We start from the raw sequence: 13,614 nt of genomic DNA, 5'->3' as shown, positions 1-13,614 counted from the left end.
GTGCGCTTTCGGATGTGCCGATCCATCTTGGTTGTAATGGTAGAGATGTGAAGTGGATTGTGAAGTGTGCAAGAGGGGTGGATGTCACTCCAGCCACTGACACGACGTCCACGACACAATGCCAAGTTGTGTTTTCGTCACATTTCCCTGTATTTTTGCTATTTGCACTAACAAAAGTGCTATGTGCACCAACAAACACGGGCTACTCACACCGTGCCTTCTGCCACTCTGCTACTGTTCAATGGCCACCGGGGTGACGTTGGATCATGCGGGACATGGATCTCTGCTACATCCACGAGGGGTACAGAGGCTCCAAATGCAGGTATATGGTGACCGCGGCGTCGAATTGGCCACCACCGCCGTTCGAGGTCTCCCCCGACCATCACATGCAGAATCCCCTAGGCCGTGGCGGGTCATTCTCCGGCGCGCGCTCCACTTCCCCCGGCACCCCCTCGCTAGGAGCGACGACCCACGTCCCCCTCTCCACCTTGAAGCGGCGCACCGCCGCGTCCTCCTCCTCCAGCCCCCAAGTCTTGAGCACCTCATCCACGTTGGCGCCCTCGTCGACGATATTTGTGCGCCCAGCGCGGCGCTCAACCCAGGCGCGGAACTGTTCCTCGATAAACCCCTCCGCGGCTGCCCGCGCACCCTCACCGCCCATGTCGGGGTCGTAAGAGTGGTCGACATACGCCGGCGGCAGAGCGTCGAGCCCGACGACGCGCACGCTCCCGCCGTGCGCGACGTGCTCGAACACCCCCAGCCGGGAAAAGAGAGGACAGTACACGCCCCCTCCGGTCCGCAGACGGCCGCGTATGACGTCGAACACGCCCGGTCGGATCTCGGTGTACACGGACGGCGCGAGGCCCGAGAGGGCGTGCGTTCGCTGTGGGTCGGGGTCGCGCCGCGCGGCGTCGTGCTCGCCGACGGCGCCCCACATGTCCTCTACGACGTGCGGTGCGAAGACGATGTCGATTTGCTCGAGGCGCGCCCAGCATGGCCGGTCTGCCGAGCGCAAGGCGTAGTCCTCCGCTGTTATCATGAGCGTGTTCCGCGCGGTGCGGCACGCGAGATTGAAGGACGGGTATGGCGGGATCGTAAGCACGACGACGACGACGTGCCGCTTGGCTCCGGCCACAGGGGTGAGGTACGCCTTGTGTTTCGTGCTCTCTTCGCGCGTGTTCCGGTTCACGCCGTTGGGCGTCATGGCCTCGACGACGTCGACGACGGTGTACGGCGGCAACAGGGCACGGTGGTGCAGCGCGTTGCGCTGCGTGAAGATTGGGCTCGTGGAGCGGCGGGACGCGAGCGCGTGCTGCACGATCCAGGTGTCAGCTTTCGCCTTGATCGCGTGTGAGACGCTGCGCAGGGTTATGAGCGTTGGCAGGTCGGCCTGCTGTAGGATCAGCTCGACGAGGTGCGGGAAGGAGGTGTACGTGAGAACCGGGGGCGGGCGGGGCTCCGCCGTGCTCCCGCGTTCGTCTGGCATCGTGGCGGGCTGTTATGAGTGGCCAGGGCACTGTAAGATGCTGAGCGGAGTGAGTGCGATGGCGACGAGTTGGTGTTGAAGATAGCGGTGCTATCTGGTGGCGGGATTGAGATGGGCGACGGGAAGTCGGGCCGAGCGAGTCACGTGTGCCCTACCATGTCGCTCGACCACCGCGCTGGCGCCCATATCGCAGGCTCCAAAGCCAAACGACAGCGAGTGGTCGACAACGGAGCTAGTCGCATGCTATCAACAGACTCAGCATCCGAGGGGCGAGCGAGCAAGCATGCGTGGTATGCGTAGATAGAAGGAATGGAATGGTCCGGAGAGATGACGACGAGCTCCCCGCCGCGCAGCGCTGTCGCCATCCATCCTCGATACCGCCGGTGCCTTGGTGCCGGCGTCGGCGGTTTATGAGCGAGTGAGCGTACGCAGCTACCCTTCCCCGCTGACACGGCTGGTGGTGCGGCGATGCTGGCCGTGTGTCGAGCGCAAAGCAGGTGGGGGCGTGGTGACGAAGTGGCGGGGTAGTCGCCTTCAGCCGAGGCGTCAAGCCCCTCCTTCCTCAATCAACAACACCACCTCCCTCCTTCGTGCCACACCTCGCCCACCTCCCCTCGCTCGCACGCTTCACTTTTGCATCTTCCTACGCGGCGTCTAGCTACAGCTTGGCTAGTCAGAGCTTGGCCTCGACGTCGGCCTGGGGTGGGTGTCAGCTCGGCCCAGCGTCCCCTCTGGAAGGGCATACTCACGACCTTGGTGGTGCGCGCGGGGAACCAGGTGAGCTTGCCGTCGGGGGTGAGGAGGAACTTGGAGAAGTTCTGGGCGGCGTGTCAGCGGCGTTGCCCTCTCACCCAGCTCGCGCCGCGCCGCGGCCCCCACTCACCCAGTCAATCTCATCGACGCCAGCATCCTTCTTGAGCGCCTTCCAGATGGGCTGCGTGTCGGGGCCGTTCACGTCGCCCTTCTTGGCGATGGGGAAAGTAACGCCATAGTTGACCTGGCAGAAGTTGAGGATCTCGTCGTCGGTGCCCGGCTCCTGCGCCTTGAACTGGTTCGAGGGGAAGCCGATGATCTGCAGCGTGTCGGCGTGCTTGTCCTGCAGCGCCTGCAGGTCCTTGTACTGGGGCGTGAGGCCGCACTTGGACGCGACGTTGACGAAGAGGATCGACTTGGACTTGTAGTCGGCGAGGGGGATGGAGCGCTTGGGCAGCTCGACCTGGCGGGGAGCGTCAGCGACCCGCGCAGAGGGGTTGGGTTAGAGGAACGACGCCGACGCACCGAGTAGGAGTAGATGTCAGACATTGCTTTGGACGCGTACGTGCGGAGCGCGAGGATGGGACGTATGATGGGCAAGAGTGGGAGGGACAGAGGGTGATTATAAAGTCGTCGTGGGGGGAGTCCACCTCGCTTTCATTCCCCTCAACCCCTCTGCCCCTCATCGCACGTCATCGGCCACTCCCCGCCGGCGACTTCGGCGAGACCCGATTAAGAAAGCGGTTGACTGGACCATTAGGAAGCATTACAAATGCCCTGCTAATAGGCCCGAAAGTGATAAGCCCCGGTTTTATTCGTGTCATTCAAGTCACCCACGACAGCCAGCCCGCCCAGTGGTATTTGCTCCCGCCCAGCTTCCAGCGCTCGCAGTGGCCTGTGCCACGCCGCCCACCTCGTCGTCTCCACCGCGTTCCATCGCGCCGCCGCACGCGGAGCAACAACGACAACTACTACTACTCGACTCCATCTCCCAACATCATCCACTCTCGTTAACCAACACAATGGTGAGTACACCGGCACGCGGAAGGCAGAGCTGACCCCCCACCCAGGCCGACACCAAGCGTCCCTCCTCGCCTCCTGCCGCGCCTGGCGCCGGCTCGTCGTCCGCCTTCACCGTCACGCGGCCCCCTGGCGCCAACGCGGTCCGGTGAGTAGAGTGGCCGCCGCAGGCGGGCACGCCGGTGCTCGTACTCCTCGTCTTGGTTATGGTCGCTGACGCTGTGTCTCTTTGCTCGCTCTGCACCGATCGGTTGACCCCATGTGCCCGACTTTTCGCCCGCTCGTACGACAACAACATCGACGTACCTTCCTCGCCCGCTCGCACAGCCGCCGCGCCCCCGCTGCCCCCCGCCCCTCGTCGGCCCGCGCGGCCGGCGCCGGAGGCTCGAGCAACACCATGCTCAAGCTGTACACGGACTCTGGGGACGCCGGTCTCAAGGTGTAAGTGAACGCGCGCGAGCGGAGCGAGCGTCGTGGAGGAGGTGGCACGCGGCGTCTGCTGCCTCCCCGCCGCGATACTACCACATGCTGCCCCTGCCACTCGCCACGCCTGCTCGCTGGCTTCGCCAGCTCTCGTACTAACCCCCACAGCGACCCCTTCGTCGTCATCGTCCTGGCCCTCTCCTTCATCGCCTCCATCTTCTTCCTCCACATCGCCGCCAAGATTGTCCGCGCCTTCACCAACTAATCCCCCGTCCCCCCCGTCTTTCCCTGGGTATAAGTCGTAGACCCACTGGCGAGGACCCGGGCCGGGCTTGTGCTCGCTGCGTACCTCGTGACAGTTGTACAACATGCATCGCGCGTTAGCATGGCCGCTGCGGGGGATGTGTGTGTGTTCTCTAATCACTACAATGTTCAGCGGTTCATGACCTGCTGCAGGATCAGCCCGGCGTCGTGGAGGAGGCGCCGGTCGCCGGGACCGTCATCCTCATCGTCGGCATCGTCGACACGCCGGTGCCAGCCCATCGCCTCGGCTTCACCGTCGTCCTCTTCGTCGTCATCGCCCTCGGCCATTGCCTCGCGCATGGTCGCCAGGTGTGACGCGCCGCCGCTGTGCGCAAACCACCTGGCACCAGGAGCCTGTCGCGATTCGTCGATGCCAGGCGAGGAGATCTGGGAGGCGGCCGCGTTCTGCTGTTGCTTGAGGTGCAGACCAAGTCCCAGGCCCCGCCCGCCGGCGTACATTGACCCAGCGAGGTGTCGGGCATGCCGGACGGGCGAGTGGCCGACTCCAGGGTTGGCGCCGACGATTCTGTCCAGTCTCACTGACGCACTGGGGTCTGACGGCACCCAGTCCGGGTGCGTAGCCTTGAAGTGCAAGATACTCTGCTCCATCTTGGAGTTGTCGTTCGGCAGGTAGGCCGGGGTCGAGGCGATGCGCTTGGCACCAGGGCGGCTACGGCGGCGCTGAGCTTGCACTGTCGACTCGGACGCCGGTCCTGCCGCTGTCGCAGCTCCCTCTGGCCCGAGGTTGCCGTTGCGGTGAAAGTCGAATACGGCAAACGAGCACACATAGCCCATGCCGTCGACATGGATCGAGAACTCGCGGAAGAAGTCCAGAATAGCCGCCGAGCAGTCGGGAAGGGAGAACCAGAGGATGAAGGGCGTGAGGATGACGGACGCGAGCTCGCGCACAAAGATCATGACCTTGAGCTGGAACAGCTTGCCAAACTCGACATGGACCTGTATGGGTTAGTCGGAACGACTTCTGTCACCCACCTTCTGACTGTGCAGGTTGCCCTTCCACTCGTTTGGCAGATAGTGTGTGAACCTCACGACGTCGAGCATGGCCTGCTCCGGGTCGAAGACAAACCTCTCCTCCGGGACCATGCTGCGGGACACGGTGAGGACGACGGTGAAGATACCGAGGTAGAAGAGCACTGTTCTGTGCGGTGTGACCTCAAAGTGGAGGAAGAGATCGGGGTCGAGCAGCGAGCAGAACAGGAGTACAGCAGCGAAAGACCCCGCGACAAAGGCAACGAACCTGTGGCGGGTCAGCTGGTACGGAGATTTCAAAGCTCACCTCATGATCAATGCCGTTCGCTCCTTGGGGAACTGGTCGATGTACTCCTTGGCAAAGACGTAGCTCTGGTCGACGCGGCGCTCAAACAGATGCGGCAGCTCGTTGAACTCCCTAAACTTCCACTCGGCATACGGGGTGTACTGCCTTCCGCCAATGCTCGACGGGTTGTTGCGGTACTCTTCAAAGTAGCGGAAGAAAGAGTAGACGACGAGATAGAGGACAATGAACGGGGCGAAGACGAGGTTGAGGAAGCCCATGAAGTAGAGGCGGACTTTGAGTCTGCAGTGTCAGTTGGTCCTACTGGAGCTGCCAGCTCACTTCTCGATGAGCTCCTGCCTGTCCTTGCCGCGGACCACCTCGGACCTCACATGGCCATTCGGGTGGAACAAGAAGCCCATGAGGCAGTATCGCAAGTTCCACTCGAGCGCCTTGGTGAGGGAGCTGCCGCCAAACGTGAGGAAGCGCTGTCCCTCTCCGGCGTTGGTCATGGGGATCCCTTCATACGCCTGGCCAATGACGAATGAGGGTGGGAGCCAGCCCAGAATCGCCTGGGGAAGGGGGATGCGGACGCGGAGGTCGAGCAGGTCTTTGTTGAAGAGAGCGATGAGGTAGTTTTCTCGTCGCAAGATACGGCTGTTTGTCAGCTCGATTCGAGGTTCTCAGCTCACTTGGCAATGTCGTGAGCGTCCAGCACCGCGTTGACGGAAGGCGGCGTGTCGACCGCCATATTTGCCAGCGCGTTGGCCTGGCCATTGGAAAGAGATTGCAGAGGGTTGTCCTTCTTGATAAGGCCGATGAGGCGCACAATCTCGGGCCAGGGCAGAGTCTGGATATCGGCCTGGGTTGTCAGCTTGTGGACCGGGTTCGAAGGCTCACGTCTGGCACGCCCAGGAGATAGGTGTAGAACCTCCACAGGTCGAACAGCCTGGGCAGGGAACGGATAAACCCGACGAGCTGGAAGGTCCAGAACGATCCCATCAGGATAATGAGGACGACGTTGGCGAAGGGGGCACTGAGCAGGTCAGCAGGCAGGTAGCAGAACTCAAGACCTACTTCCGGAGACAATGATCAACGAGAACGTCGTCGAGCCGGCCAACTTCGCCATTATGCGACGTCCATCCAAACAGCTTCTTCCACTCGATGCAAGTGAAGAGGAACGCCGCGAAGCTGATCACGAAGCCTGTCGTCCTGGAGAGCTTAGCACACGCGCGGGCGACCAAGCTCACATGAGGTTGAGCACTCGTGCCAGCAGGATGGCCCAGAACCCCTTGCCCTTGTAGTACGCATATACCTGCCATCAGCTCAGCCCAACCCCTACACCCACCTCTTGCAGAAACACGTCAAGATTGACGACATTCACCCAGCCCCACAAGGCCTTGTTGTAATCGCTCAACCCGGCCTTCTTACTCGGGCCGTCGGCGCCAGCGCCTCGCCGCCCGTCCTCGGCCGTCGACACCTCGTGGTATTTATGCTGGCCGCGTCCCTTTGTCCTACGCGCGCCCGTCGTCGGCACAGCATACCCCGCAACCTCTGCCTCGGGCGCCTTGGCCGGCGAGCGGGTAGGCGGGCTGGCACGCACGAGCGGCGGGGTTCGTGCCGATCGCAGCGGGGCCTCGTCGCCGCTCGTGCTGCTTGACACTGTCGGCGCACCGGACGGGCTAGGCGACTCAGTCGACGGCGTCGCTAGGCTGTCGTCTGCGCTCTCTGGCCGCTGGCGCGACGACTGGCGACTGCGAGTCGAGCTCGATGCCGAGCTTGGCCGCCGTCTGAACGGTCCCGGGGAATGTGAAGGGGCGGCATCCCATGGCCTCGTGGGCGGGGCGAGCACGCGCTGGCTGTCCGGCTCGCGGGACTTGGGGGTACGCCCGCCTGACCCGGACCTCCGCTTGCCCTTATCCCTTGCGGGCTCGCCGAAGACCAAGCTGCGCGGCGGGCCCTCGTCCTCCGAGCTGCTTGGTGTCGCGATCACGTGGACTGGCCGTCTGGGTGTCGGCGTCGGGCTGAGTGCTGGGCTGCGCGCGCGCTCCTCGCTGTCCGAGTTGAGCTGCAGCTCGCGCAGCAGCACGGCGCTGGGGCTATCGGGCGGCGCGTCCTCGCCGTCCCCTCTGCGGGGGTACGACGACTGCGCGACCGACGCGTACGGGTTCAGGAGGTTGAGGAGCGAGTTGGCCCCCTGTGGTGGTGGTGAGGGCATTGTGGGTGTCGAGGGGCTGGTGTGCCCTCTTGCAATGATGTACAAAGGAGATGTGATGTGGCCGTTGTTATGTAGTGGTGGCTGATGGCGCGTCGATGTGACCAGCTTGTTGGTGGCAACTCACTCGGGGCGGCGGCGACGGGCACATCCATCACTATGACGCACATCCTACCACGTGGCCCTTTTGTATTCCCCCCGCACTTAAAGGCGGGAGCTCGGCAGACAGACGCGCTGCGAGGGGTTGACTGTACGCGCTGCACGCGTCGAGGTCAATGTTCATCCTCGAAAGTCAACAGCAACACTCACCATCATCACATCACCCCACCACCCCACTCGCATCACAACAAAATGGCAGAACCAATGGACGTCGACGAGCCAGTCGCCGTCGCCGCCCCACCAAAGCCCGTCAACGCCTTTGGCGCGCTCATGGCCGGCGCCAAGGCCAACAAGGGGAAGGAGAAGGCCGCCGAGGTGGTCGACGACCGCGAGGGCCTGCCATGGTGCGTAGCTGCGCGATTTTCCTCTAAGTAGCTATGCTAACCTTACCAGGGTGGAGAAGTACCGCCCCATCACGCTTGACGAGGTCGTCTCGCACCACGACATCACAGCGACGAGTGGGTCCTTCCTTCCTTTTGTGCGCTGACGCCCAGTCGAGAAGTTCATCGAGGCGGGACGGCTGCCGCACCTCCTCTTCTACGGGCCTCCAGGTGAGCTTTGACGTTCGCATTCCTGGAAGCTCATCCGCAGGCACGGGTAAAACGTCCACTGTCATCGCGCTCGCCCGCCGCCTGTATGGCAAAGACTACAAGAAGCACATGCTCGAGCTGAACGCGTCCGACGACCGCGGCATCGACGTGGTGCGCGACCAGATCAAGTCGTTTGCCGCGACCAAGGTCTTGTTCTCGTAGGTGTCGGGCTGCCTATCCCACCTAACCCCGCAGTAAAGGCTTCAAGCTCATCGTCCTCGACGAGGCGGACATGATGACACAGGCCGCGCAAGGCGCGCTGCGCCGAGTCATCGAGCAGCACACGAAGAACGTCCGCTTCGCCATCCTGTGCAACTATGTCAACAAGATTACGCCGGCCATCCAGTCGCGGTGTACGCGTTTCCGCTTCTCGCCCTTGCCAGAGGCCGAGGTGGCGAAGAAGGTCGACGTGGTCGTGGAGAAGGAGGGGTGGGTGGAGAGCTTGACGACCCCGTAGGAATAAAGCTCACGCCCCAGCGTCAACCTCACCCCCGACGGCCGCGCAGCGCTCCTCAAGCTCTCGCGCGGCGACATGCGCCGCGCGCTCAACGTCCTCCAGGCATGTCACGCCGCATACGACATCGTCGACGAGAACGCAGTGTACAACTGCACGGGCAACCCGCACCCCGCCGACATTCAGCGCGTGGTCGAGAGCATGATGTCGGACGAGTTCGGCACGGCGTACAACCTCATCACGGCGCTCAAGACGGACAAGGGGTTGGCCCTGCAGGACCTCATTGCGGGAGCTTACGACTTTCTCGAGACGGTCGACCTGCCTACCAATGCGAGGGTGTACCTCCTCGACCACCTCGGCCAGACTGAGTGGGTGCGCCGAGCTGAGAGCTTGCTGACCCACCAGACACCGCCTGTCGCTTGGCGGCTCTGAAAAGATGCAGCTGACTGCCCTCCTTGGTGCATTCAAGATCGCCGTCGAGCTCTCGCAGAAGAAGGCATGAGAATGTGTAAACGCGACGTTACATCTGTATGCAATACTTGTACTACACGGAAATTGGCACAAATCGTCTTCCTCCTTTGCTTTGCTTTCCTTTGACAACTCTCCCATCTACTAGAACATGTCGTCGCTGTCGTCGATTGACGCGAGGACGGGCACGCTCTCGTCACGCAGCAGCTTGCCCTTTGGTGGCCCCGGCCGGCTTAAGCTGTCCTTGAACCAGTCCTGGAACTCGGACTGAAGATCGCGGTTGCTGATGCCGCTGCGGCGCATACGCGATGCGTTGAGCGTCAGCGTCGCGAGCTTCTCGGCAGTGACGTTGGGGCCAAAGTCGTTGTCCGTCGAGATTCTAGGGTTGCGCTTCGGCCCGCCGCCCAGCGCCGGCAAGTCGTCCGAGTCGTCATCGTCGTCGTCGTAGTCGTCGTCGGCGGGGTCGGTTTCTGATAACGCCGCGTTGACCCACTCGAACACGGCCAGCAGCTTGGCCTCGGCGTCCTTGCACCGCGCGTCGAGGATGCGCTTTTGCGCGGTCACATGCCGCACGTTCTCGTCGAGACGGTTGGCCCAGATCGTCTTGCTCTCGAGCTGCGACTCGAGCTTCGAGTACTTGCCCGCCCACTCGCGATCCACGTCCTCGCGCACCTTGCGTGATGGCTCACGCAGGTGACGCTCGTAGTCGGCGGCGATCATGCGCAGCTGGTTGACCTCGTCTTGGAGCTCGATGCACCTCTGGTCAGGGTTCAAGGGGCGGACCTCGAGCTCGGCCTTGAGACGGGCAATCTCCTCCTCTTGCTCGGACACTCGCAACTCGGCGGCGTGCAGCTCCTCGCGAAGTGCCACTGACGTCTTGTCAAAGTCGAGCTGAGGGTACTTGAGCCGTGACGGGCTCAATGGCCGGAGGCCAGCCTCTGCGTCGCCGTCACCGATTGTTGTCGAGGTGAGGATCAAGCTCTTCAGCTCGTTGAGGCGGTTCTCCATCTCAGCGTTCGACTTCTCGCCGCCCTTGCTTGGCGCGGACGACGGGTGCTGCTCCTTCTCCTGCAGCAATGCCCTGAGACCAGCAATCTCGTTCTGGTACTGCTGGATGAGCGCCTCGGGGTCGACAACCTCCTTGCGCTGAGCCGAAAGCAGCACGCGTTTCAAGCCCTGTGCAAACGACAGCGTCGAGATTGACTCTGCCATGTTGACAGGCGACGGCGAGATGGTGCAGATAACGGAGATCAGGGCATCGCCCGAAAGGGAAGGTTGCAGGAGACGAGTACTGAGGCGGGTTAGGTTTGATCCTCACAGGCTCTAGTCGGCCCTAGCTTCACTCACAGCTTGCTGTCGCGGTACGGAACGTGCATGACGTTACGTTTCGACGCCATGTCCGCAAGCTTGGAGATTACCAGCTTGAGGGTAAGGAGGGACTGGTTGATGTGGCGGCCTTCTGCGTTGCGCTCTTTCGAGCTAGTGTGCTTTTCGGAACCCGCCAAGTCTGCCGTTAGCACACGGGTCATGTCGCAGCAGCGACCTACCAATGATGGACAAGGTACTGATGCGAGTCGTCTTGTCACGGCCGGGCGTACGAGTTCCGTCGGCGACGGTACGCGACTCGATAACGATGCGGAACACACAGTGACTGCGTGACGAGCGCTGGTTCCAGTCGGTGCCGCCAACTTTGCGCCTCTCCTCGCCCATGCGAAGCAATCGACGGATCTCTTCCTCCGTTCGGACAGCACATTCCGTGAGCCCGTTGATGACGACCTCGCCCTTCTTCCTTCCTTCGGAAAGCGAAAGCTCCTTGCCGACCTCTGGCGACAGCAGGTCGATGATAGCCTCGTTATAAAGTTCGAGGTAAGACGCACGTAGCAGGAATTCGCGATCGGGTGTCGAACGGATCTGGCCAAAGAGGTCGGAAATGGCTAGAGGGATGATGCCAGGCGTGTCGGGCTGGCCAGTCAGGGTATGCGTCTTGCCCGAAGCCGTCTGGCCGTATGCAAAGATGACGGCGTTGAAGCCCTCCATTGCAGCTGGCGTGTCAGTGGTGACCGCGGCGACGAATGCCACTCACATCGCACATGAGCCCTTGCCGAGGTGGCGTACGCTCGAGCATTGTCGGTATCAGGAGGCAGAATCTTGTCTGTTGACAGCCGGTGTCAGCGCCGCCGCCGCCGCCTCGGCCGCCTTCCTCGCCGCCTCCACCGAACAGCGAGTGACTCACCGAAAATCCATTCTCTGTCGTCGCGGTTCCCGTCCCTTCCCTTGGCGAGCTTGATCATGCGCTGGTCATACGACGGCGTGACCCACGCCGAGGCCGTGTCGGCGCGCAGCTCGGCCGCGTTGTGCGGGCGCACACTGGTGTCGTCAGCCGCGATGCCGCGAGACACTGAGTGGGTTGACTCACCGGACAGATACCAGGACAGCCTCGGACGGCGCGAGCATGCTGCTGGCCTCCATCTGGTCCAGGACGTGCGAGTACGCCAGTCCGCCGGGGTTATTCCACGCCGCGCGCTCGTCGTCTTCCTCGGCGCCGTACGCCCCTCCGGCACCGGGCACGAGCTTGCGCATGCGGGGTGGCGGGCCCACGCCGCGCGGCTTGACGAGCAGCGGGCGCGAGCGCGCCTCCGGTGTGGTAGCGCTCTTAATCTTGATCTTTGCCGACGAGCCCTGTACTGGGCTCAAGACTGACGGTGAGTCGGGGACATTGTTGTCCTTGTGTGCTGCGAGTGGTGGTTTGGGCGTTGCGAGCTGTAAGTTTGCGCGGGGCGTGATTGCTGATCTGGGGCGCGAGGACACTTTTGGTGACGCGAGCAAGCCCGAGCGGGACGAGGTAGCTGGGGGAGATGCCGGGGGCATGACTGCGGCGTTGAGAGATGGAGGATGCTAAGGAAGGAAGTGAGATGGTTCAGGATGTGGTGGTGGTCTGCCTTGGCTGCCTGCCTGCCTGGGCGGGTTGAATGGAAGAGGCAATGTTGACACCAACTGGGCCCATGTTTGGCCCCTAACAGTCGACAGTCGCCGCCACTGTCTGCCGCCTAGACTGAGTCCTTGGCGCACCCGCAATGCCGTACAACAAGGCAGGCGCGCGGCAATTTGATCCCGAGGGTAGTTGATGGGATCGACACGTGGTAAATGGGATTAATATTGGACAAATACCGCGAAATAAAAGCACGTGGCAGGAGGCTCGATTCGAAGGCCAGCCCCAGCCAGCCCAGCCAGCCAGCCAGCATCAACGGCCGAGCCATGCCCCAGCCATGCCAGCCAGCCACACACCCAGCCTGCGTCTCCAAGACAAGCCACACGTCTCGCATGCTCACACACAGCAAGCACCCAAGCGACGCCCACGCTGGCCAGCATAGCCAACCACATGCAACGAACGCTGACAAGTCGTCGAGGTCGTCAACTCGGCCGTGCAGCAGGCTGTGCAGTTCCGCGTGGCACTTTTGTTTGGCGGCCGCGGTGGTGTATTCGCTGCATTATCGGGGCGCTAGCACCTCCGACCGAACTCGCAGTACGGCCGGCAACGTCATGGCCTGGGCCATTGTCTTACTTACTCCAGCGCCTCATGGCTCAGCCTGCATGCTGCGTGCTGCATATGCCGTCTTTCCTGCGACGGTGCCATTCTGTGCGCTTCCAAACGCCCTCGCTCTCTCGTCAAATTTGTCAACGAGCGCGCGGATACAAAAGTTTCCGCGGCCAAAAGCACCCCAGAAGCCACGTGGCGGCGCAGCGAACTTGTAATTTCTTCGTTATTATTATGCTCGTTTCAATTGCTATGCTTTGCGCTGGTTTGCAGAGCGAGCTGGAGCTGCGTAGATCGCCTCGCCTCGCCTATACTTGTCACCCTACCCGCCGCTACGTCGCCCCCGCGGTATATGATGTCGGATCGGAGTGGGGTCCGAACAGGCAGAGAGGCATTAGAGCGAGTTCCAACGGGGTAATAGCCCCGCTGGTGGCTTCCGCCTTACGTGCCGAGGTAATAGTGGAGTGGTGCGTAGAATAAGGGCCGGACAGCGGCCTCGTTAAGAGCGCCACTGGGTTCTGGGGGTGTCGGGGCTTAACCACTGGGCTTTGCGGCGTCAAGCTCCAGGCATTAGGCATTAGGTCGAGGCGGCGTCGAGGATTCCTAACTGCCATTTCGAGGTCCTTTGTATTGCCTCCGTCGCGGCCAGCGGTCAGGTCCATGGTTAGTGGACTGCTGCAGCCAAGGAGCACCGCAGGCGCGGCCCCGAGGCCAGACATGCACTGGGCCACGCCAAGGAGTCGGTACGGGGGGTACGCTCGTGTCGCTCACCTATGCATTGCCTAGGCGATCTGCATTGACATGCTAGCACGGGTCTGGTATGAGGGCAGGCCTTTTGCAAGAGGCACAAGAGGCCGCTGCTGTGCAACTAACTGGCAGCAGTGCTTCACGACGATCTGTGCTGCATGCTACATGCTGCTGCAGCCCGCAGCCCC

The 13,614-nt window shown here is 62.3% G+C and overlaps 6 protein-coding genes across 6 annotated transcripts; 2 read left to right on the top strand and 4 right to left on the bottom strand.

Moving 5' to 3' along the window:
* Window positions 1-382: 382 nt before the first annotated feature.
* LOC62_01G001607 (uncharacterized protein) lies at window positions 383-1,486 on the bottom strand (the record flags this gene model as incomplete). Its single annotated transcript, XM_062768102.1, has 1 exon — window positions 383-1,486. The coding sequence occupies one exon, from the start codon at window positions 1,484-1,486 to the stop codon at window positions 383-385; it is 1,104 nt and encodes a 367-aa protein (XP_062624086.1).
* A 621-nt stretch (window positions 1,487-2,107) lies between these two features.
* HYR1 (Glutathione peroxidase-like peroxiredoxin HYR1) lies at window positions 2,108-2,861 on the bottom strand. Its single transcript, XM_062768101.1, has 4 exons — window positions 2,765-2,861; window positions 2,370-2,702; window positions 2,236-2,304; window positions 2,108-2,183 (listed from the first exon to the last, which is right to left on the bottom strand). The coding sequence occupies exons 1-4, from the start codon at window positions 2,786-2,788 to the stop codon at window positions 2,160-2,162; spliced, it is 450 nt and encodes a 149-aa protein (XP_062624085.1). The 5' UTR covers window positions 2,789-2,861; the 3' UTR covers window positions 2,108-2,159.
* A 400-nt stretch (window positions 2,862-3,261) lies between these two features.
* SBH1 (Protein transport protein Sec61 subunit beta) lies at window positions 3,262-3,947 on the top strand (the record flags this gene model as incomplete). The annotated part of the gene is made up of 4 exons (XM_062768100.1): window positions 3,262-3,264; window positions 3,310-3,407; window positions 3,587-3,700; window positions 3,851-3,947. The coding sequence occupies 4 exons, from the start codon at window positions 3,262-3,264 to the stop codon at window positions 3,945-3,947; spliced, it is 312 nt and encodes a 103-aa protein (XP_062624084.1).
* Window positions 3,948-4,059: 112 nt separating this feature from the next.
* Window positions 4,060-7,534, bottom strand: ATG9 (Autophagy-related protein 9). Its single transcript, XM_062768099.1, has 9 exons — window positions 6,607-7,534; window positions 6,509-6,573; window positions 6,336-6,470; window positions 6,159-6,294; window positions 5,951-6,120; window positions 5,601-5,915; window positions 5,283-5,561; window positions 4,979-5,243; window positions 4,060-4,942 (listed from the first exon to the last, which is right to left on the bottom strand). Exons 1-9 carry the CDS (start codon window positions 7,474-7,476, stop codon window positions 4,115-4,117), a joined length of 3,063 nt encoding a protein of 1,020 aa, XP_062624083.1. The 5' UTR covers window positions 7,477-7,534; the 3' UTR covers window positions 4,060-4,114.
* Window positions 7,535-7,757: 223 nt separating this feature from the next.
* rfc3 (Replication factor C subunit 3) lies at window positions 7,758-9,178 on the top strand (the record flags this gene model as incomplete). Its single annotated transcript, XM_062768098.1, has 7 exons — window positions 7,758-7,976; window positions 8,026-8,090; window positions 8,127-8,183; window positions 8,224-8,380; window positions 8,418-8,651; window positions 8,700-9,044; window positions 9,082-9,178. The coding sequence occupies exons 1-7, from the start codon at window positions 7,825-7,827 to the stop codon at window positions 9,176-9,178; spliced, it is 1,107 nt and encodes a 368-aa protein (XP_062624082.1). The 5' UTR covers window positions 7,758-7,824.
* A 110-nt stretch (window positions 9,179-9,288) lies between these two features.
* On the bottom strand, window positions 9,289-12,012 carry kif11 (Kinesin-related protein 11; the record flags this gene model as incomplete). The annotated part of the gene is made up of 6 exons (XM_062768097.1): window positions 9,289-10,435; window positions 10,492-10,651; window positions 10,692-11,186; window positions 11,228-11,296; window positions 11,378-11,511; window positions 11,561-12,012. 6 exons carry the CDS (start codon window positions 12,010-12,012, stop codon window positions 9,289-9,291), a joined length of 2,457 nt encoding a protein of 818 aa, XP_062624081.1.
* Window positions 12,013-13,614: the final 1,602 nt, after the last annotated feature.

Source organism: Vanrija pseudolonga, chromosome 1 (assembly GCF_020906515.1).
Source record: "Vanrija pseudolonga chromosome 1, complete sequence".
NCBI classification, from domain to species: domain Eukaryota; kingdom Fungi; phylum Basidiomycota; class Tremellomycetes; order Trichosporonales; family Trichosporonaceae; genus Vanrija; species Vanrija pseudolonga.
Note: the sequence above shows the minus strand (reverse complement) of the source record. Positions and strands in the feature narration are given on the sequence as shown.

What these genes read in the sequence shown, in the direction of transcription:
- ATG9 (XM_062768099.1), bottom strand. Translation starts at nt 7,476, where the DNA reads ATGCCCTCACCACCACCACAGGGGGCCAACTCGCTCCTCAACCTCCTG. An exon ending in GTTGATCATTGTCTCCGGAA is followed by an intron (nt 6,295 to 6,335) that starts GTAGGTCTTGAG and finishes TGACCTGCTCAG; the next exon opens with TGCCCCCTTCGCCAACGTCG. An exon ending in ATCTCCTGGGCGTGCCAGAC is followed by an intron (nt 6,121 to 6,158) that starts GTGAGCCTTCGA and finishes CTGACAACCCAG; the next exon opens with GCCGATATCCAGACTCTGCC.
- HYR1 (XM_062768101.1), bottom strand. Translation starts at nt 2,788, where the DNA reads ATGTCTGACATCTACTCCTACTCG. An exon ending in GCGTCGATGAGATTGACTGG is followed by an intron (nt 2,305 to 2,369) that starts GTGAGTGGGGGC and finishes CACGCCGCCCAG; the next exon opens with AACTTCTCCAAGTTCCTCCT. An exon ending in CCGCGCGCACCACCAAGGTC is followed by an intron (nt 2,184 to 2,235) that starts GTGAGTATGCCC and finishes CACCCACCCCAG; the next exon opens with GCCGACGTCGAGGCCAAGCT.